Source organism: Labeo rohita, chromosome 23 (assembly GCF_022985175.1).
Source record: "Labeo rohita strain BAU-BD-2019 chromosome 23, IGBB_LRoh.1.0, whole genome shotgun sequence".
Taxonomy (NCBI): Eukaryota; Metazoa; Chordata; class Actinopteri; order Cypriniformes; family Cyprinidae; genus Labeo; species Labeo rohita.
In genome coordinates this window covers 11,106,810-11,128,739 of record NC_066891.1, presented here as the reverse complement: position 1 = coordinate 11,128,739, position 21,930 = coordinate 11,106,810, and the positions used below count along the sequence as shown (strand labels likewise).

Sequence of the window (21,930 nt, the reverse complement as noted above, 5' to 3'; positions counted from 1 at the left end):
AAATTTTTTGTAACTTTTGATTTATACATCATCTGAAAGCTGAACAAATAAGCTTTCCACGGATGTATGGTTTGTTAGCACAGGACTGAGATACAACTATTTGAAAATTTGGAGTCTGAGGGTGCAAAAAAAAAAAAAAAAATCCAAAATACTGAGAAAAATCACCTTTAAAGTTGTCTAAATGAAGTTCTTAGCAATGCGTATTACTAATCAAAAATTAAGTTTTGATATATTTAAGGTAGGAGATGTACAAAATATCTTCAAGGAACATGATCTTTACTTAATATCCTAATGATCCTATTACTACAAATATACCCGTGCTACTTATGACTGGTTTTGTGTTTCAGGGTCATATATATATATATATATATATATATATATATATATATATACATATATATATATATATATATATAACCAGAGCTGGGTAGTAACTGATTACATGTAATCTGGGTTATGTAATAAGATTTCAAAAATTAAGTACTTGTAATTAGATTAAATTACATTTTAAAATACTCATAATCATACTACAGTTTATGGATTACATGATTACATATTATTTACACAATAGCAATAAATTATTCAGAATTTATTGATTTGCCCACTCAGAAAGTCTTTCAGTTTTGTGGACATTTACACAAATACCATTCATTATTCATTTGACCACTGTATGTACAATGTTGCATCAACTACTGATAAACGCATTCATTTCTACTGGAATGATCACTCTGTAGGTTATTTAACCATGTATTTCTATGTCTTTAGAAGGCCTTTAAAATTAAAATGCACAAATTCATAAACCTTTTTTCTTACCTGAGCCTCTTTCACCTAATATACTTACTTGAAGTACCACTGAGATTTTAAAATAAATATTTTAATAATTAAGTATCACATTTTCAGGTTCATGGTTCTCTGAGATTGGTTAATGGTCACATGATATGCGTGTAAACAATTAAAATATTTAGTGTTTTATTTCGATTGATTTTATAATGACATTTTAATTTAACATTTTTATGATTCAATTCATTATTAGCTTTTCATTAAACTCACAAAAACTCTGCAGTTCTTTGATGTAAACCTTGATGTAATATAATCTTTAATGCACTTCATGTTGTTGATAATAATGAAAGGAATATATATTCTTAATCTTTGTATTGTTATAACAATATGGTACAAGATTATACTATTTAAATCAATGTGATAAACAAGACAGGTCAAAAGTAATTTAAATGTAATCTATAAGTAGTCTGATTATATTACCTAAAATGTGTAATGTGATTATGTTACTACTACAATTTTTGTCAAGTAATTTGGAATCAGTAACTGATTACAATTTGTATGTAATCTACCCAGCTCTGCATATTATAGAATTTGCTGGTCAGATCAGTTAGCACAAACTATTGGAAAAGTCTATAATTTCTATCATTTTGACTAATGATCTTTGGTGTTAGGCAAGTTAGGGCTTGTTTAATGAAAGATTGGGCTTTACATGTGCCTGGTCACCCTGACACAGGCCACTAAATAAACTGTTATTAACATTCCTAAAGCTCAAACAGTAGAGCGTTGCACTCGTAACACCAATGTCATGGTTCGATTCCTAGAAAATGCACACACTGCGTTCTACATGTATAACATATTCATTCCCACTAAAGTGAGGTGACGTGCCTCTTCATCACTGGGTTGCCCAGTACAGTAGGATACCCCTGTAGTGTCTTTCTAGTCAAGTCACTGAGGTGGCACATATTAGTTATTTTTCTCTTTAGTGTGTTTAATTAAAGCAGAGACAGATGGGATAGTCTTGGAGGTAATGGTAGCACCCTGGTAATGTCCAGACAATAGGTCACTGGTCTATTTGAGGTCAGACCATTGCTGGAGATGTTCACATACTTGTGTATTTGGACAAGTAAGATACAGTTAAAGAATGTTGCTACATCATACAGCAAAATATTCAAGTGACATTTATTTTAAATTTAGAAATTTTTTGACCACCAAATCAGCTTCTGAAGGAACAAGTGACACTGAAGACTGGAGTAATGACTAAAATTAATTTGGAAATTAATTAGTTAATTTGGAAAAAAAGATCCGCATTTGTTTGCAGATGCCGCTTGGTTCTGTTATATTGTTACCTAAAACAATCAAATTCATACCAACTGTTGAAAAAAAAAAAGATGAGTTATATAATCAGGATATATAAGTCTCTGACTTGGCTCTTTGGGAACTATGCGGTTTCCAGTCTAAGCTGAGGTGCAGACATGCCACACTCACTTCGGATCAATCTCTCTCCAGCACACATATCTATACACGCACACACAAAGGCCAAGCCCCCTCAGCACCATATCGTGTACCAAAACAAAGTGTTCATTATTCATGATCTCCTCACCAGCTGAAAAGAGGGAAAGATTCCTTTACATGTCCATTATTCAAAACCCTTCTGGCCATTGGGGAGCAGCCACAACACAGTTGCTCATTTAACATACAGGCTACAAAACACGCACACCTTTAAATTAGCCTAATTAGATGTCTGCAATTATCCCAGCAGTCCGGTATCGTGTATCCTGTCAATTTATTTGTAAGATATAAAAAAAAAAAGAAGTCGTACCAAAACTACATTTCCACAGTCCTCAACAATAGCTTCCTACTTTATTGTACTGTAAGCATCAAACGAACAGCCAATAGCCAGTATAATACTTAAATTTATATTAGCCATATTCCTCATAAGCTGGCTTATGGATCCTCATCCTTTGGCACCGACTGGCATAGTTGAGTGATGCCATTGAGATGCATTCATTCATACAGCAAGAAACATGATAGCAGCTTAAAACCTACAATGGGCATCAGTCAAATCCCAACCGGACAATTAAGAAACTCAAGAGTAGTCAAATTGTCCTGGGACCAAGGGATTATGGTAGGAAAAACAGGATGGAGGGCAAGAGGGGAGGTAATGGGAAGACGATAGGTTGATTTTAATACAACAACATATCTTGTTCTTCTTCCTGATACAGATAGCTTATTTCCAGTAACTGGCATAATGTTGATTACCACAAAAAAAAAAAAAAAAAAAAAAAAAAAAATACAGTGAGGCACTTACAGTGGAAGAGAACTCAAGGCAGAACACTACAGGTGAATATGGTTAAGATTCACTAGATTCATTTTTGTATTATACATTTTCTAAAATGTTATCATTTAAAAATATCCAAATGGTGCATTATCTGATTAGACATGCACAAATTTGCATACATTTGCCAAATCTGAACACTGGATGAAGTGATGTCAAAATTATTGTTACATTTTATTGATCTGTTAGAGTTTAAGGGATTTCACAGAGGGGTCATTCTGTCAAATCAACCAGAGGTCCCTGGCTCATTTTTTTATTTTGCTCAGTTTTTTTCCTGAAGAAAGATAGACATATATAGTGATGAAAGCCAAAACATTAAATGTCATGGATGAATACATGGATGAATATTTACTGAGTAACCCACTATATAGAGGGGTCAAAATGGCAATTTTCATCAGAGTTTCAGAGCCAAATTAAAAATGACTTTAGAAAGATGGTAGCATCATCATGTTTTTTTTACACAGAGTAAAATCTGTTGACTTCAGCCATCTTTGTTGCATTATATGCTAATGGTGGCTATTCAAAAACGGGGAAACAGAACTTTTCAAGTTTTTTTCCCCAAAGTTTGCATGCCTGTCATTCAAGAAGTATTAATGATATCTTAATGCTGTTTTAGATATTAGGTCTTAAACTTTCCTTTTGGCAACTTTTTTATGGTCCCCATCAGTTCCAGAGATATAAGAATTTCAATATGGCTCCAGGAGTAAATTGTTATATTGTACACATTTTCAGTAGTCAAAAACCAAATGTGGGTCACTTTGCAAAAACATGATACTTCTTTTCCTTTGAAGAAGAATGTCTGAAGAACAAATAATGTTAAAAACTAGAAATGTATCCTTCTATCAAGACAGCATTGGACACTCCTGAGTGCCATACAAATTAATTTTCCAATGTTTGTGTGCCTATAACTCAGAAAGTATTCAAGATATCGCAGTATGATTTTAGATTCTAGTTCATAATAAAAATATGTTTTAGAATCTTTATTTTCAAGGCCCTACATCTTTCAGTCCCAGAGATATGGGATCACAATGATGCTCCATTTTTAGATTGTTGAATGTTACCCATTTTCAGTGGTTGAAAACCAAATTTTGGTCATACTGTATACAGCTGATACTGTATACAACTGTATACAGCTGATACTTATTTTATTTAAAGAAGAATAATGTTGAAATTACAATTTTATCTTGTTTTCCTCTGTATAGGACATATCTGTTTGAGTAACATAAACATGCATTTTTTTCAAAATGTGTGTGCCTGTAACTTTGTTAAAGTATATTAATAAAATTACAAAATTGAGCTGGTTGATTTGACACAGAATGACCCAGAGGGAATTTTGGATCTCTCTCTTAAAATTTTATATAAACCAGGCAGATTCTAAATTAACAAACTCATCTGTAAAAAGCTTTAGAATATAGATAGGAATATCTGACAGGGGAAAAAATTTGTTTTTGAGAAAACAGCCTTTGAAGATTAGTATTGAGTGCAGGGTACATTACTTAAAAATTTTAGTCCATTACTGATTGTTATTTACTGATTATTTTTTTTAATATACTTTTGAACTAACTCATTTATCACATTGATTTAAATAGGACAATCGTGTACCATATTGATATAAAAATACCACTAATTAATAACAACATGAAGTGCATTACATCAAGGTTTACAAAATTGGGGTTCGTGAAGGAACTGCAGGGGGGTTTGTTTTATGAAAAACTAATGATTAAATCATAAAAATGTAAAGTTATTTTAAAATAACACCAATCAAAATAAGACACTTACTAAAAAAGATGAAATTTAATCATGTAATCAATAAAAAAGTAATCGTAGTCTGATTACAAATATTTAAATCTAATTTAACCTAATTACAAGTACTTAATATTTGGAATCTGATTATGTAATCCAGATTACTTGTAATCAATTACTACCCAGCGCTGTTTGTATTGTATTTGAAATCTATAAATATAAAGAGTGTAGTAAAATAAGCACTTAAACTTGTAGTTTAGCTGTTTTTTGTCTACTAGTCTGACATATTATGGATGTAAAACAGGCAAAATATCAAAACTGGCCAGTGCATGAAAAAACAATGGTTTTGTCTTTGGTTTTTGCCTTAAAGAAGATGAGGGGTCAAAATGATTTGTTTTGTGGTAAGCAACATTATGCCATAAATGCTTTCAACTTAGCCTGACTTGTAATGAACCCAGCATGTTTCCTTTGGGAAGGCCTCAGTTCCTTAAACGTTACCCGAAATCCATTCTGAGTATTTCTGTCTTTTTGTCAGATTTGTTTTGTAAAGCAGACGGAAGCATTGGTAAGTTGAGGTCAGTGACTCTGCGCTGTATAGCCGTTCGCAACTGAACAGAGTTTCTTTTCGCAGTATTACTGGGGATACCGATCCCTCCTCCCCCTCCCGTTCCTGTGTTTCTCTTCTCCTTTGCATGTCTCAGGTTTTTAATGACGAGAGCTTGTTGTCTCTGAGATGGAAACAATGGCGGTTTGGACCCATTTACTAAGAAAGGCGAGGAGCCTGTGCCAGGCGTTGCGTGGCGCGTAAGACCAACCCAAGTGACTTTTCTAGGAGTGGCTTCCTTCAGCGTTCCTGTGTGACGTAGTCGAGGTAAAGGGGAGGTCTGTGTTGTGGTTTCCATTGCGCTGAGGTGGCGAGCATTGTAGGTTTTCTCCTCAATGGCCAGTAATAGATCCTTAAAGCGCTGTCCCGTTCTGGGAGAAGCCCCTTTCTCGGAATAGAACGTCTGCAACTTCTCTAACTTGTCATCAGGCTGATGTTCATATTCCAGCACTTGATATTTGTCAGAGTAAACTGGCCTCAGATCATGTGGTTTGATTGAGGCTTTCATTGTCTGGGAGTCTCTAGAGGTGTCTATGGTTACAGTGGCATCACAAGGGGCGGAGTCACAGAGTTTGGTGCCACTCCCCTCTCTGCAGGAACACTTAGGCGGTGAGACACAAAGCATCTCCTTCTCACCAAAAGTTAAGACTGAAATATACACATATACAAATTCTGTCAGCTGAGTATGCACTGTATGAATTGCTAAATTAAACCAAAGTTTTGATATAATATGGGTCCTAACTAGGGTGACCACTTTTGACCATATTGCTCTGTTACAAAAGTGTAGATGTGATTTCGCGGTACAGCGTGGGACATGCGTAAGAGAAAAGTTTACTACTATTAGACTATGTAAATATTGAAGATGATTGTAACTTTAAATGCTTTAAAGGTTCAAGTGATAGGGCATAATGTAATTTACTCCACAAACCCATTTGGTCTTCAAATTATAATGAACTGAGTAACAGACTAGGAAAATCACATTTTAAAAAATTCCTTGAACAGTAAATAGTTTGTTCCTTAAATGGACAGTTCACCCAAAAATTAAATTTGATTTACTCACCCTCAAGCCATCCTAGGCGTATATGATTTTCTTCTTTTATACGAATACAACTGGAGTTGTATTAAAAAATGTCCTGGCTCTTCCGGACTTTACAATGGCAGTGAATGGCTGTTGAGATTTTGAAGTCCAAAAAAGCGCATCCATCCATCATAAAAAGCACTCCACATGGCTACAAGGTTTAATAAAGGCCGTCTGAAGTGAATCTATGTGTTTGTGTAAGAAAAAGATCCATATTTAAAACTTTATAAACCATAATCTCTAGCTTCCGCTTAAATGTTGTACGCTTGTTCACGAGAGAGAGGTGTTCCAGTTGATGATGTAGGATATAGGTAAACGCGGAAGCACAGTGGAGAGAGCAAAACAAAAAAAAAAACAGTGCAAATTAGAAGTACAAAACGAGAATTTGTAAAGAAAAATGTCTCAGGATTTTGATATAAGCCAAGAGAAGACTGTTTTTTCTTTGCTGTAAACAAAACTCAGTTCTCCCAAGACTAGCATATTCTTACTGGAGCTTGTGCTACAACTACATTCTATGTCCTAACGACAGTTAGTGGAAGCTAGAGATTACGGTTTATAAGGTTTAAATATGGATATTTTTCTTACACAAACGCATTGATTCGCTTCAGAAGGCTTTTAACCCCCTAGAGCTGTGTGGAGCACTTTTTATTATGGATGGAAGCACTTTATTGGACTTAAAAATCTCAACAGCCATTCACTGCTATTATAAAACTTGGAAGAGCCAGGACATTTTTTTAATGTACCTCTAATTGTATTCGCCTGAAAGAAGAACGTCATATACACCTAGGATGGCTTGAGGGTGAGTAAATCTTGGGGTAATTTTCATTTTTGGGTGAATTATCCCTTTAAATGTGTTTTACTGGATTCAATGCATCTTGAACTTGTATTTTTTTGTTGGATCTGGCAGCTTTGAGGCAGGACGTTCTTTTCCAGTAAGAGTCTAGAAGTGGTCCTGGCTTGTGTAGCTGTATTTAACAACTTTTAATGAGGTTGACAATGATTCCTTTGCTCCGTCCAGTCAACATCAGTGGAAAAAAAAATCCCTGTCTATGAATAAATTGGTTAGTTATTTTCCCCACTCTAGCAAGAACATGATGGCTGCAAGAAAGGATTTTTTTTCAATCTTTTCAATCTATAAAATATAATTTTGTAAAGCTTTTATATGCTTTGAAAAAGTCTGCTAAATGGGACTTCAGAGGTTGTCAGGGACATTAAATGCCGAACAGGTAAAATCGAAAACTCACTAGTCCCACTACTTTATAACTGCACTGTTGCAAATTATTCTAACTCAAACTTTCCAACTTCTACATTTTAAGATTAAAAAGACTGAGAGTTGTCTTAGTAGTGGTGATGCTAAAATTATATAATCGTGCTGTATTTTGTTTAAATCCTAATTCAGCTTTTTATATTTAATGATTCAAAACTCAGAAAAAGTTTGTTAATTGATTATCTGGTTGACCTACAAAGACACCATCCTTGCAGTACTCTGTAAGTGGCATAAGAAATGAATATTACCCTTAGGAATCAGGCCATCATGTGTCTCGACCAGTATGGCAATCTCATTAGCTGCATCCACGGGCAGGGAGGAGGGAGAATCTGCTCTGTCCACTAGGCTTGGCTGCTTTGGTCTGATGGTCTCCGCTGCCCTTTTTGTGCCACTCTGGGCCTCTCTCTCCTGTGATTGGCTCTGCTGGGTCTTACTGGCCTGCCTTAAGCTCCTCTCATTGGCTGTGTCACTCTGAGGAGACTAGTGAAGGAATAGCTTGTTAAATGTTTTGTGTTTACATGATTGTTTCAGACACAAGCTGGAATTCATGGATAAAGTAGTATAGCTGGACGGTTCACCTGCTGCTGACTCTGTGCACTTGCATTGCTTCTTCCTCTCGACAAGCCCTTATTCAGAAGATTCCATTCACTGTTCTCTTCTCTCTGAAGACAATCACTGACATGTTAGCTGTGATCCAATACCTAACAATTAGCTAACCTACAAGACATCATAGTATGTACTGGGATCAGTTTTCTCCTCCAAGATTAAGGACAAAAGAAATTCTTATAAATACACTTATTATTAAGGTTGAATCAATTTTAAAATACTGATAATCATTTTCATGTCATTTTCAATAAATGGATAAATTATCAATAAACAGATAAATGGTTGAAATTAAAATTCAATGTTATATTCTGTGAATAAAGTAAATATAAAATGCTAAAATCTAAAATTGATAATTTTAAATGCTGTTAGTGAATTTAGGCATCAATATATTCATATTAATGTTGAGATTTGATAAAGATTACATTTAACATTATTAGTAGTGCTGTTAAATTGATTAATTGCAATTGATCGCATCAAAAAATAAAAGTTTGTGTTTACGTAATATGTGTGTGTACTGTGTTTTAGGGGACTTACGACTGATTATTGGCGCCGATATTAAGCATTTTTATGGTTATCAATATTGGTCATTTTCCAAACCGATTTGCCAGTAAAATAATTTAAAAACATTTAAAGAAAGTTTTTGTCAGAACCCTTGTTATTCTTAATTTTGAAACAAATTTTCATTTTTACACCAGACATACTGTGTTATATATATTAGGGCTGGCAAATGATTAATCGCATACAAAATAAAAGCTTGAGTTTGCCTAATATATGTGTGTGTACTGTGTAATTATTATGTATATATAAATACAAGCACATTCATGTATATATTTAAGAAATATTTACAAGTATATGTATTTATTATAATTTTTATAGAATTTATATTATATATAAATACAAATATTTTGTACATAACATATTTCTCTTAAATATATACATTAATTTGTGTGTATTTATATATACATAATAATTACACAGTACACACACATATATTAGGCAAACTCAAACTTTTATTTTGTATGCGATTAATCGCTATTAATCGTTTGCCAGCCCTAATATATATCAGTTCTAAATAACAGTTATCGGTCTACTTGATCTGTAATAATTGGCATTGCCCCTGAAAAACACACATTGGTCAACCCCTACTGTGTATAGTTATGTTTAATATATTATTAATATATATTATAATATATTTATATTTATGTATATATAGGTATACATACATGCACTCATAATAAAAATAAATGTTTTTTTTTAATCAAAAGTGACAATAAAACATTTTTTGATTTTTCTATTCTTTAAAAAAATCCTGAGAAAAATAAGTTTCACACACTGAAGACCACAGTAATGAAATAAAATCAGTTTTGCCATCACAGAAATAAACGATATTTTAAAAATATTTTAAACCAGAAAACAGCTATTTCAAATTGTAATAACATTTGCCCGTTTTACTGCTTTTTCCTGTCATTTTGATTCAATAAATGCAACCTTGATTAGCATAAAAGACTTCAGAAAACATCAAAACCTGGCCAAGCCCAAACTTAATACATATATCATTTTACCTTCATGGTCCTCACTACTTTCTGATGCCTGGTGAGTTTTTTCAGCAGTAGATGATAGCAAGCCATAATGGTTGACGGCTTGTTACTGATGACAGTGTGGATGATATCAGATAGACCGTAACCTAGAGATTCAGTCATGTAGTTTAACACAGCTGTATTCAGTTCCTCAGGACGCAGCCTAAAAAGTAATAAAGAACACACAAATACAGATATCAGGAAATGCTGAATTGATTTGGGTAGCTCTAGCATAAGATTTCATTTTACAGATACCTGTTTTTATGAGTGAGTGTATGGAGGGGTCTTTTGGCATAACCCTCATTCAACCATTTATCCTCCATTGCTGCTTTTATTGTTGGCCTTTTTGCTGGTTCTGGCTCGAGCAGAGACAAGACAAACTGTACAGCCGCTAGAGAGAAATAAAGAACGAGAACACTGACATCTTGACACTGTCTCAAAACTCTGTTTTAACCTTACACAGAAGATCTCAACACTGATTTGTCAGAGAAGTGAGTGTATGTGTGTGTGTGCGACCCAGACTGAACTTCTCAAGGTTTCTTTTACAAAAGGGCAGATCAGATTCAAGAAGCACTTTGCTGCCCTGTTCCACCTTCTCAACCTGGGGGGGAGCCCTCAGATCAGAGTGCCAGCTTGGCACTGCACTGGCCTTGTGTGTGTGTGTGTGTGTGTGTGTGTGTGTGTGTGCACACTGAGGTGAAGGTAGTGTTTGTGTCAGTAGACAGTGACGATCACATTTACTCATTCACTTAGACTGCCATTACAGGCTGCCTCGGGATCCCAACAAAACACACAAAATGGCATACTGTAAGTGTCTGTGATAATTAATTTCCACCATATCTCATGATTGTAAGACAGTAACCTTCCGTTGTTACCTTATAGAGCTTTTTCTATATGATTTATCACATTAAATAGATTTTTTTTGGTATAAAATAATATATTTAGGTTGATCCAGTGATATATTGAATAGAACCAGTTCCTTTAGGTGTATAATATTGATGTTACTTGGATGTATGCAACTGCATCTATTAAATACTTCCTGTACTGTGATGTTGTTCTTTTTAATAAACAATTGTTCAGAGGAACAGAAGGTAATTTACCATACATAATACGTACAAAACTACGTAACGATCGAATGTAATCTGCAACCAAATCGGGAAACCCGGCCAGGTTCTGTTCCACTAGCAGACATTTTGCATCATCACGTTTGTAGTGCATCTATTTTTGCGACTGGTGAATATACTCTGTTATTAATATTCATGATAATTAATATTAATGTGCTGGATCAGATGATCTCACAATCTGATTGAGAAGGAGGACACTTTGAAATGCACCACTGCACTCAACACCTTTTATCTCTCATTCTCATTTTTCATTCTTTCTCTCGGCATCTCATCTTGATGTAAAACTCTTTAGGAAGAAATCTTCAAGTGTATGAATATGGGTTGAGACAGTCATTTTTTTCCCTTCATTTATTTGAGCAAAAATACAATAAAAAATAATTCATTTATTTAAAATATAAATTAAAACAGAATTATATATTATATAATAAGAAATACAGTTTATTATATAAAATATATAATATAAATATTTTATATTATATTTATAATTATATATAAAATACAATTATATTATATAGTCTTTAAAAAAAATATTTATTAAACATATTAAATAACGTTTAAAAAAATAATGCTTCTGTGAGGGTTAGGTTTTGGTTTAGAGGATATAAACATTATTACATCAAGAAAAAAAAGTCTTTAGAAAGTCAATGTAAAAAACAATAGTAGACTGTATTTACCTTTGCTAATGTCCGATGGTATCGGACTGATTTCTCCATTCACCATTTTTTGATGAAGTTGCTTGATATTGAAGGGCTCCACCGTAAATGGTAGAGTGCCAGTCAACATGGCAAACATACTCACACCCCTACACATACACAAAGAAACACACACACACAATCCTCATCAATTGCCAGCATTTAAAAGCATTACACCCCCTACATACATTTGCTAAAAGACATATACTTTGTGTACTCACACAGACCACACATCCACTTTAGGGCCGTACTTCCTGTGGGCCAGCAATTCAGGAGCTGCGTAAGCAGGACTGCCACACTGAGTGTTAAGTAGCTCCAGAGAAAGAGAATCTGCCTTCAGTGTGTTACTCAGACCAAAGTCTGCACACAAACACAATCATATGTTAATGTACAATACTTGCATCAAGATACAAGCACATACAACAGTTTCTTTTTTCTTTCTTAGACGTTTTTGCAATTATACATTTAAAGAATTAGTTCACTACCAGAATAAAAATTCCTGATCATTTACTCACCCCCATGTCATCCAAGATGTTCATGTCTTTCTTTCTTCAGTCGAAAAGAAATTAAGATTTTTGAGGAAAACATTCCATGTTTTTTTTCCATATAGTGGACATCAATGGGGATCAGCGGGTTGAAGGTCCAAATTGCAGTTTCAATGCAGCTTCAAAGGGCTCTACACAATATCAGTCATGGAATAACTGCTTTATCTAGCGAAATGATCTGTCATTTTCTAAAAATAAATAAATAAATAAATAAACATGTTGAAAAGTTCATGCGCGGTGTTAGTTCTTCGTCTGTGTAATCCAGTTCAAAAAGGTAGGGTACCGCGAAAAACTCCATCTCCTTTTCTCCTCCAACTTCAAAATCGTCCGACATTTTACCTTCTTTTGTAAATGGCATTTGACTTTTACTCCCACTAACATCATACGTACCCTTTCCATCATGACTGCGTAATGTGTGAAGTCAAGCTAGTGCAACACGAGTGTTTGTGGTTAAAAAGTATATACATTGTTATGTTTTTTTTTAGAAAAGGACAGATTGTTTCACTAGATAAGACCCTTATTCCTCAGCTGGGATCATGTAGAGCCCTCCGAAGCTGCACTGAAACTGCAGTTTGAACCTTCAACCTGTTGGCTCCCATTGAAATCCACTATATGGGGAAAAAACCTGAAATGTTTTTCTCAAAAACCTTAATTTCTTTTTGACTTAAGAATGAAAGACGTAAACGTCTTACATGACATGGGGTTGAGTAAATTATCAGGAAATTTTTATCCTGGAAGTAAACTAATCCTTTAATTATAGTATATAAATCATACAGATTTCAGAAGTCTAAAATGAAATACATTAATACAAGGATGAAGGAGACAGAGAACCATTGCACTGACTCATTCAGTCTCATCACAGCAAATTATCACCATTTCATGAGTAGTGATATTCCTCATTTCTAAGTGGCTTTGGATAAAAGCAACTTATTGTAAATGAGATGCAGTTTATACTACTGCAAACATAACGGTCGGTCATTCTCAGAGGTCAAAGATACTGATGTCTTACAGTAGGAAAGCTTTGATAGAAGATAAAATATAAAAAAATGTACATTTACACACTATGTAAAAAGGGTCAAAAGGCAAGACACACTCACCTACTATCTTGATGTTGCTGTGCTCATCCAGTAGGAAGTTCTCAATCTTCAAGTCCCTAATTAACAAACAAAAATCATAGGTGAAGGAGGTTAGTTTAAAACACATACACACACACACACATATATACAGTGGTGACCAAAATTCTGATACCACACTCAAATCCTAGTTATTTACTTGTGCATAAGTAAATTTCCAGTTGTCATTTTAGTTTAAGTTTGTCATTTATGTTATGTGCTTTTTTCAGTTTTTGTTTTTTATATTTCTATTAAGATTTAATTTATTTTTATTTTTATTTACATTTTAGTTTTAGGAATTTCAGTACTTAAACTTGCAGGCAACATTTTTTTAAATTATTTTAGTGTTTTAAGAATTTCTATAAACATCTAATGTTTTTATTTTATTTCTGCTTTATTTCAATTACCGAAAACAATTTTTAGTAGTTTTACTTAACACTTTTCCATAGAAGCACAACATGCTCTTTGGACCAATTTTTAAGCAGATAAGATAAGATAATGACTAGGATAACATATTATTAAGTTAGGGAAAATAAAAAATAAAATAGATGCATTTGTACTAGTGGTCTCATATTTGGGGCCCTAGTGTTCATATATGCTATACATGTATACAAACTAAGTCCCACTTTATATTAGATGGCCTTAACTATTATGTACTTACAACCAAAAAACGGTGTTCATACTGTACTGGAAAACACTTTTGCTGCTATTGAGGTGGGATTCGGGTAAGGTTAGACACAGGTTTGATGGTATAGGAAGGTTTAAGGGTGGGTTAAGGTGTAAAGGAATGGGTTTAATTATAAATGCAATTACAGAAATTAATGCAGGTATTTAAAATATAAATACAATGTAAAAACATATATGTACACAGTAAGTGCATTTTACCAAATTATTCATTTAAATATAAGTACGTAATAGTTAAGGCCGCTTAATATAAAGTGGGACCACAAACTATATACTATACACATATGATAGGAAACTCAGATCACCTCTCTTCATGTGTGGGAACACATGACCAGCCAAAAACCTCTAGCAGCACACAAAATGTAATGAAAAATGTGAATTAAAAGGAGATTTGTATTAAAGACCAGAGCTCAGAGAGTTATTGTTGGTGATATCACAGCTTGGTGGTCCCTGGATGTTCAGTCATTCTGCCAAGTTTTACTTTTACACTCTCCCCTCTCCTTTTTCTTTTATCTTTCTCCCGCCTTCTCCTTTTCTTTCCACTTCATAATAAACACTCACACTCACTTTGACGACCGCACGCTCCTCACATTTAATATGAAATTGTATGAAAAGCCTATAAAAATATCATAGCCCTCAAAGTTATTTTCATTTCTCTCCATTTTTACTGACATGGCTGACATCTCAAAGCCCAACGGGCGGCCTAATGTTCCTCAACTCACACACACATGCAGATGCTGTCCCTAAAATGTCTAAAGTACAAAGAAAAGTTGAAAAACCATTTCAAATCTGCCCATATTAAAGTTCTCTGACAGACATGACGTGTATTAGGGGAAAACTGGACTGCTGTCCAGCAGTTTGACTGGGTTTTTGGGATATTATTAATGCGTGTTGTACAGAGAGGTTAGCAGAGACAGACTCAAAGACATAAAGTGAGTGTTTGTGGAGCCAGTTGATTAAATAGTTTGATTTGGGTTGATTAATGCCATTCGAAGTGGGTGAACTTTTGAACTGAAATGGACATGAACCCACGCGCTTCCTTCGTTACCATAGGGACTGTATATGTTGACTAACCCTGCGGGTAGTCAAGTGTGTGTGTGCATGTACGTGTAGGCTGATGAACATCCTTTGATCCTTGACATACTCTAATAAAGGCCCTTGACTGAGGGGATTGTGTGTGACACAGACCTCATCATTATGGAGCTTCATCCTGAGACTCCATTAGTAAGGAAGTCAGTGAATGATGTGTTAACCATAATGGCTCTGGCTGATGATGTCATGAGAAATGACATTCCCACTCTTGCCTCAATTAGGCTTCACTGACAGACCAAAGAACACACACATTTACTTGCATAAATATGGACATTATATATATATATACAAATGTAAAATGTTATTTATTTTAATATATATATATATATATAATCTAATTATACCACTACAGACTTTAAACCTATTTAAAAAAAATAAAAAAAAACATACTATGACTTCAATGTATTATAGAAATTTAAAAATGCATTTATATTATGAGAACAGTAATTTTAGAAAATATACAAAATTCTAGAATTTCAAAATACTAACAAATGCATCAAATTGAATTTGAGACTTTAAAATACAATTTTTTAAAATAATTAAAATATAATATTTGTATTAGCTTAATTATATTAATATTAAATATTATGTATTACATTTAAAATACACACATAAATATGCTCCTTCATTTCACTCTCTCTGTTGTTCGACACACAGCACTTCATTATTTTAAGGGTCTTGTTTTTATTAAAAAAAAAAAACATTTACCATTCTAAATGTATAAATATGTTTAATAAATATATACAAAATGGTCTCTTGCAATTTTAGGTATTATTATACATTTTATACTGAGGATATCATTTATATATAATTTTAAAATCTAAAACTTAAATTTCTTCTTATTAATATAAAATGCAAAAGAAAAATCTAATAATATTAAACCTGTCAAAAAAAATTTAGTTTTTATTTATTTATCGTCATTTTAATGAACTATTTATTTATTTAAAGGTAATTTTTTTTTCATTTATTTTAATATAATTATCATTTTTTTCAGATTTTTTCCCCAGAATACAGACATAAGGTAAACACACATTTACTTGCCCTTTGATTTCACCCATTTTCACACATTCTCTCATTTATGACACACGACACTTCATTATTTTAAGCCTTTTATAACTAGAGTCCGCTATACAGCTTAGCACTCACTCATCATTTTCCTTTTTTTTTTTTATTCCACCCCACTATCCCTACATCCTTTACTCTCCATATGATCTCAGCACTTCATTTACGTGGTTCCAGTTGTGTCATTGTGCGAAAATATCCAGTCATTACCTGTGAACTATCCCGTGTCGATGCAGGTGTTCGACTGCAGACAGTATCTGACGGGTGTACCTCCGGACCTCTCTTTCCTCCAGCCGTTTGCGTTCACAGATTCGATCCATAAGGTCTCCTCCTCCGCACAGCTCCATGGCCATGTAGTAGCAGTTCTCAGTCTCCAACGTCTCCAGCAGCAAGACAATGTTCGGGTGGCGTATCAGCTGGTGAATCCGGGGTTCGCGCTTCATGTTTTTTAAAACGTACGAATCCTGACGAGCCTTCTTCTTATCTATCACCTTGATCGCCACCTGAGAGAGCGATGAAAACGGAGAATAATTATGCTTCATTTTAGTTTTTACTTTTGTCTTTGTCAGTAAGAGAACAGTACGGTTGAACTGCTGACGTCCTTACTACCATTCTGGGCCTTGAAAGTGTCAAAAATATCTTGTTCCGAAGAAGTTCTTACGGGTTTGGAACGACATGAGAGTGAGTAATTAATAACAGAATATTCATTTTTGGGTGAACTATCCCTTTAATAACAGAGCAATAGCACAGCACAGAACTATGGCTCAAAGTCCCTCTTTTTAGAAACTCCATGATAATAATTTACATTCTCTAATTCTAGGATTGAGCTGGGGGTGATGTGTGCTCACGTGTCACCATAGCAACCTGTTCAGGTAAACAGAGTGGTCAGGAAGAGCTCAGTGATGTGTATAAGAGCTAGTAACATACACATGCTCACAGGCCACAATTGCTGACCCATGAAAGCTCAGGTCACCACAGTGAGAAGAGAAGCACAGGTTGAGGTAAAACTGCTCTCTCTCTCTGTTTGTCTGTGTAATGATGAACACAGAAGTTTTCCAATTTTTCCAAATCATTTTTAGGCATCTAATAACAGATACTGACATAAGACATACCGAAAACTAAATAAATAAATAAATACACAATTACTAATAATGAATTTAAAATATTCACACAGAGTTTTTTTTTAAAATAATGTTTCTCATGTTAAATATTAATAATAATTATTGGCGCCAATAGCCTCGTAGTTCGCGTGCCAAAATATAGTGCCGTTGTGCTGCGGGCGTCCCGAGTTCAAATCCCAGCTCGTGGACCTTTCCTGATCCCAGTACATGCGCATATAACTTTACCATATGATTTCAGTTGTTTAATTAAAGCTGCAAGCAGTGTTAAAAGAGCCCTCGCACCCAGGCTCACCACCACCTAGTGGCTTTAGGAAAACAGTGAATGGTGGGCAATATGCATTTAAAGTGGTAAATATAAAAGGAATATCTCAAAGTCATTTTTATGTGCCAAACTTGCTACCAGGCGGTGGTGCAATGACTATAACTGGATATTGGCATGTCTTCAGGCATTTCCATGTTTTTGGCACAAAATTATTATTTTGTAACAGGGCTGCCCCCTAACAGTCAACTAACTGTTAGTCGTCCAGAAGAGGATTGGTTGACCAAAATTTTTAATCATTTAGTTGCAATTCCACAGGAAGTGGCGAAGTCACGCAGTCCGTGATGGACAGATCATTAATGACTACTCTATGTGGTAATGTAGTACATTGGGCAGGACATCCAAACACTCACCTCACATTCACCAACCTCAAATATGGCTTTTCATTTAAAAGATATATGTAGTAGCAACTTTACATGGCCGCTCAATCTAATGTTAACCTAGAAAAATGTGCGCTATTGAAGTGTCTGTGTGGAGTGTGGATATGAATAGTAGCGCGCTACTGCATGACAGATGGAGGCGCCGGTGCGGTCACTTGCTCTAAAAAAAAAACTTTTTTGGTCATACAGATAAAATTAATACATCTTTCGAATCTATAAAGACTCTACGTTTATTTGTATGAACTTACAATAAAAACAAAACATTGCGCTTTTGTAAAATAAAGCAAACAGGATGCACTTTCTGCCGTCTCTGTGAATTTGAGCGAGTCACTTCGAAACTCTGTGTATACTGCTTACACACATAACTAAATACATCTATAGAGAGTGAAATGTCTACTTTTTTTAATGAACCAATTCAAATAGAAAACAAATATTCTCATATTATGTAATCCATATGAAACACGCATACAGGCATCACTAATGCGGAGATGACGAGTCAGTGTCACCGACTTCATCTCTTAAGCCGAAAAAAAAGAGAAAACGCTAGATTATCATTAAATTATTAAAACGCATTCATAATTATTATATCTGCTGGTGCACTGTGGCAAGCCTTTTCTTTGTGCACATTATGTAGGCATTATTATGATTGTTTATTAATAAACTAATGATTAACTAATGGTTAAAACTAATGGTTTTACTAATGGTCAACTAATGGTTAAAATGAACAACTACTAGTTGACCAGAAAACTCTTTAGTCGAGGGCAGCCCTATTTTGTACAGAAAGCAAATTTGTAATGCACACCCGAGGTGTAACACCATCATCACCTTAGGGGTGCATTATATTCGAACAATTCAACAGCTCATCGTCAAATTTCACAAATCTAGAATTTATCCCCAAATTACAGCTAAATAAACCACACTCATAAACAATTTTTTAGCGCTGTCAAAATTAGCACGTTTAAGATGTTTCGTTTTTGCGGTTTAACAGGGGCGGGGCTAGGTTTGGCCACCCCACTCACAACTGCTGCTTCTGTCTCTTCGTTTCTTGACAAGAATTGCGTTTATTTAGATGTAAAACATCTTTACGACCACATCAAACGGGAGACTTTTCAGACTCGCAGTCCAACTTTACCTCAGCACCAGGCGCTAGTCAAACAAAAGTGAGGGAAAGCTACAGGTGACAAGGGAAATTCAGTAAAACAGCAGTGAACTGCGGTCAAATGAGATGTTGTCAGGCCATATGTCAGTAAAAATTAATATTCCTGTCAGCTGTTATACTGTCCTTGCTGCATGCGCTCTTCAAAAGCGCACACAAATTTGGCCTGTATTATTTCATATTAAAGCACAAATTAAACTACGAGCATGCGTGTGCGATCTGCCTCACATTCAGTAGCAGCAGCTCTTAAAGTAATAGCAGTCACATAAGCTAATAACCCAGGTGCTGTGATGTCTGTTAATTAAAGAACAAAAGGGAAAAAAGAGGAAATTAATAACTTTTGAAGCTTTACGGATTCATCTACATTTAATTTAGTATTTAGTGATTGATAACTTGACAACTTGATGACAATTTCTGTTTATTTTCTAGTTGCTGAAGGGCACAGGTAAATAATGGGTTTACGTGAAGATTGTTTTAAGTTCACTTAAAATATTAAGTTAAAAGTCTAAATTATACTGTAATGCTGAACGGCTATTCAATGGTTAAATTTTAGGGAAAAAATAAAAAGTTCCTAGAGACATCAGTAATATTGGTATCAGTGATACTCACCTTCAGTCATTAAAACATATTTAACAAATATTAAAATAAAGATCTTTATCTTGTTACTACATTAATTTGAAGACTGATTGTGAAGTTACTGCAATATAAAACTTTAATTGTGATTAATCCCACCTAACATTAATCACGATTAATGTCAGAAAAATGTGATTAATTAGTTAATTTTTAAATGGCATGACAAAATTCAGCTATGCTTTTCTAACAATGTTGCTGTAGACACATATGAAACATTTTACAGCAAACAATTGTAAAGTACAACAAACATTAAGACATCTGTTATAACTCAGTCACCAGTGAAGTCTGCAGACAAAATAAACACTATTTAGTATGCTAAAAATTCATCAGATCCATTACACGAACAAAATGAATCCTGAAACACTACCGAGTGACAAAACATCAACACCAACACACTTCACGGTCACCCCCCTCCCAAACATAAACTGCCTTTTGTAATAATAAATGTCTCTAACAGTTTGAGTGTGTTAGTGTGGATGGATTATTACTGGGGTGCGTGTCAGAGATTAGGCAAGACGGAGTCGCTATGAAAGCTGAGAGAGCGAGACAGCATGAAAAATGGATGACAGCCCTTCAGCGCACCGATGACTGACACCCTTAGTGTGTGACACTGCGCCTTTGATTGACAGGCGTCTGCGTGCAAGAGACTGGGTGTGTGCCTGTTACCTTCTCTCCCGTACTGATGTGCATGCCCAGCATAACCTTGGCGAACGAGCCCTTGTTGATCATTTTGCCCACCAGGTAGCTGCCCACACGCTTAGTGTGAGGAAAGTTTTGGAGCAGGTCACGGGGCACTTTTCCGAAGCAGGGAGTTGCCGCCTGCTCCAGCTCCCCTGAATCTGTCATGCTCCCATCCAGAGATGACTTCAACGCCGCCGGCATGACGCCAGTGATGCCCGTCTGCTAGCAGATCCACAGGATGACACCGAGTGGACAGGTGGAGGATGAAGGAAGACAGGTTGGCAAGAGAATAAGGGCATGTGTGATGGAGGCCGGTCTCATTGGTTCTTCTTATGCTGTTGGTGTTTGTCTGTCCTGTCAGGAAGGAGAATATCCACTCTTCGCTCGTCTCATGTGCTTTTCTATTGTTCAGATGCTGATCCACAATCACATGCTGTGTGTTGAGACCAGGTATCTGTCTTTTGCTTGTCTCTAGCCTCAGGTCTACCTCGCTTTATCAGTGTTTTTCATCTAGACTGTCTCTTTTCTGTCTAACGGAAGGTTCTTCTGTCAGTCTGGTTAGTTCATGCACCCTTGTCTTTGTGTTTGTGAGTGTGTGTGTGTGTGTGCTGGTAGATAATTAACTGTATCTGGTCTCAGGTTGATGCTGTGAGCCTAGCGTAGTGAGAGGACACACTACACCGTAATGACCCCCCACCTACACACACACACACACACACACACACAGAGTGAGAGAGAACACAGAATGTAAACTGAAAAACACAGTTCCCAAAAATTATGTTACAATGTCCTTAGTTGTAAGCCTTAAAAGGCTTTTAAAATTTTTAATTTAAAATTATAATAACATAATAATATAATATAATATTAAATATATATATATATATATATATATATATATATATCCTTTTTTTAGTTCTTTTTTCAAGTTCTTTTTCTTTATTTTATGAGAAACATAAAATGTAAAAAAAAATCATATTACTTACAATACTTATTATATTACTTAGAATATAATATAATACAATATAATATATAATATAATATAATAATTTTAAATATATATTTCTTTTCTTATTTTTTTTAGATATTTTCTTCTGTCAAATTAATTATTTTTATTTTATGAGAAACAAAAAATTGAAAAGAAAAAAATCTTGTAGTACTTACATTACTAATCATTACTATATTACTTAATAATAATATAATATAATTAATATGATATGATATATAATATAATATAGTTTTAAATATATATTTCCTTTTTTATTTTATTTCTTCTGTCAAATGAATTATTTTGCTTTATTTTAGAAACATAAAATGTAAAAACAATTCTTATATTACTTAC

The 21,930-nt window shown here is 34.5% G+C and overlaps 1 protein-coding gene across 1 annotated transcript; it reads right to left on the bottom strand.

The window, feature by feature from the left end:
- Nucleotides 1-4,313: 4,313 nt before the first annotated feature.
- LOC127154822 (hormonally up-regulated neu tumor-associated kinase homolog A) lies at nucleotides 4,314-21,113 on the bottom strand. The gene is made up of 10 exons (XM_051096661.1): nucleotides 20,577-21,113; nucleotides 16,512-16,804; nucleotides 13,449-13,504; nucleotides 12,028-12,166; nucleotides 11,789-11,916; nucleotides 10,246-10,381; nucleotides 9,976-10,153; nucleotides 8,386-8,469; nucleotides 8,056-8,287; nucleotides 4,314-6,110 (listed from the first exon to the last, which is right to left on the bottom strand). The coding sequence occupies exons 1-10, from the start codon at nucleotides 20,790-20,792 to the stop codon at nucleotides 5,353-5,355; spliced, it is 2,220 nt and encodes a 739-aa protein (XP_050952618.1). The 5' UTR covers nucleotides 20,793-21,113; the 3' UTR covers nucleotides 4,314-5,352.
- Nucleotides 21,114-21,930: the final 817 nt, after the last annotated feature.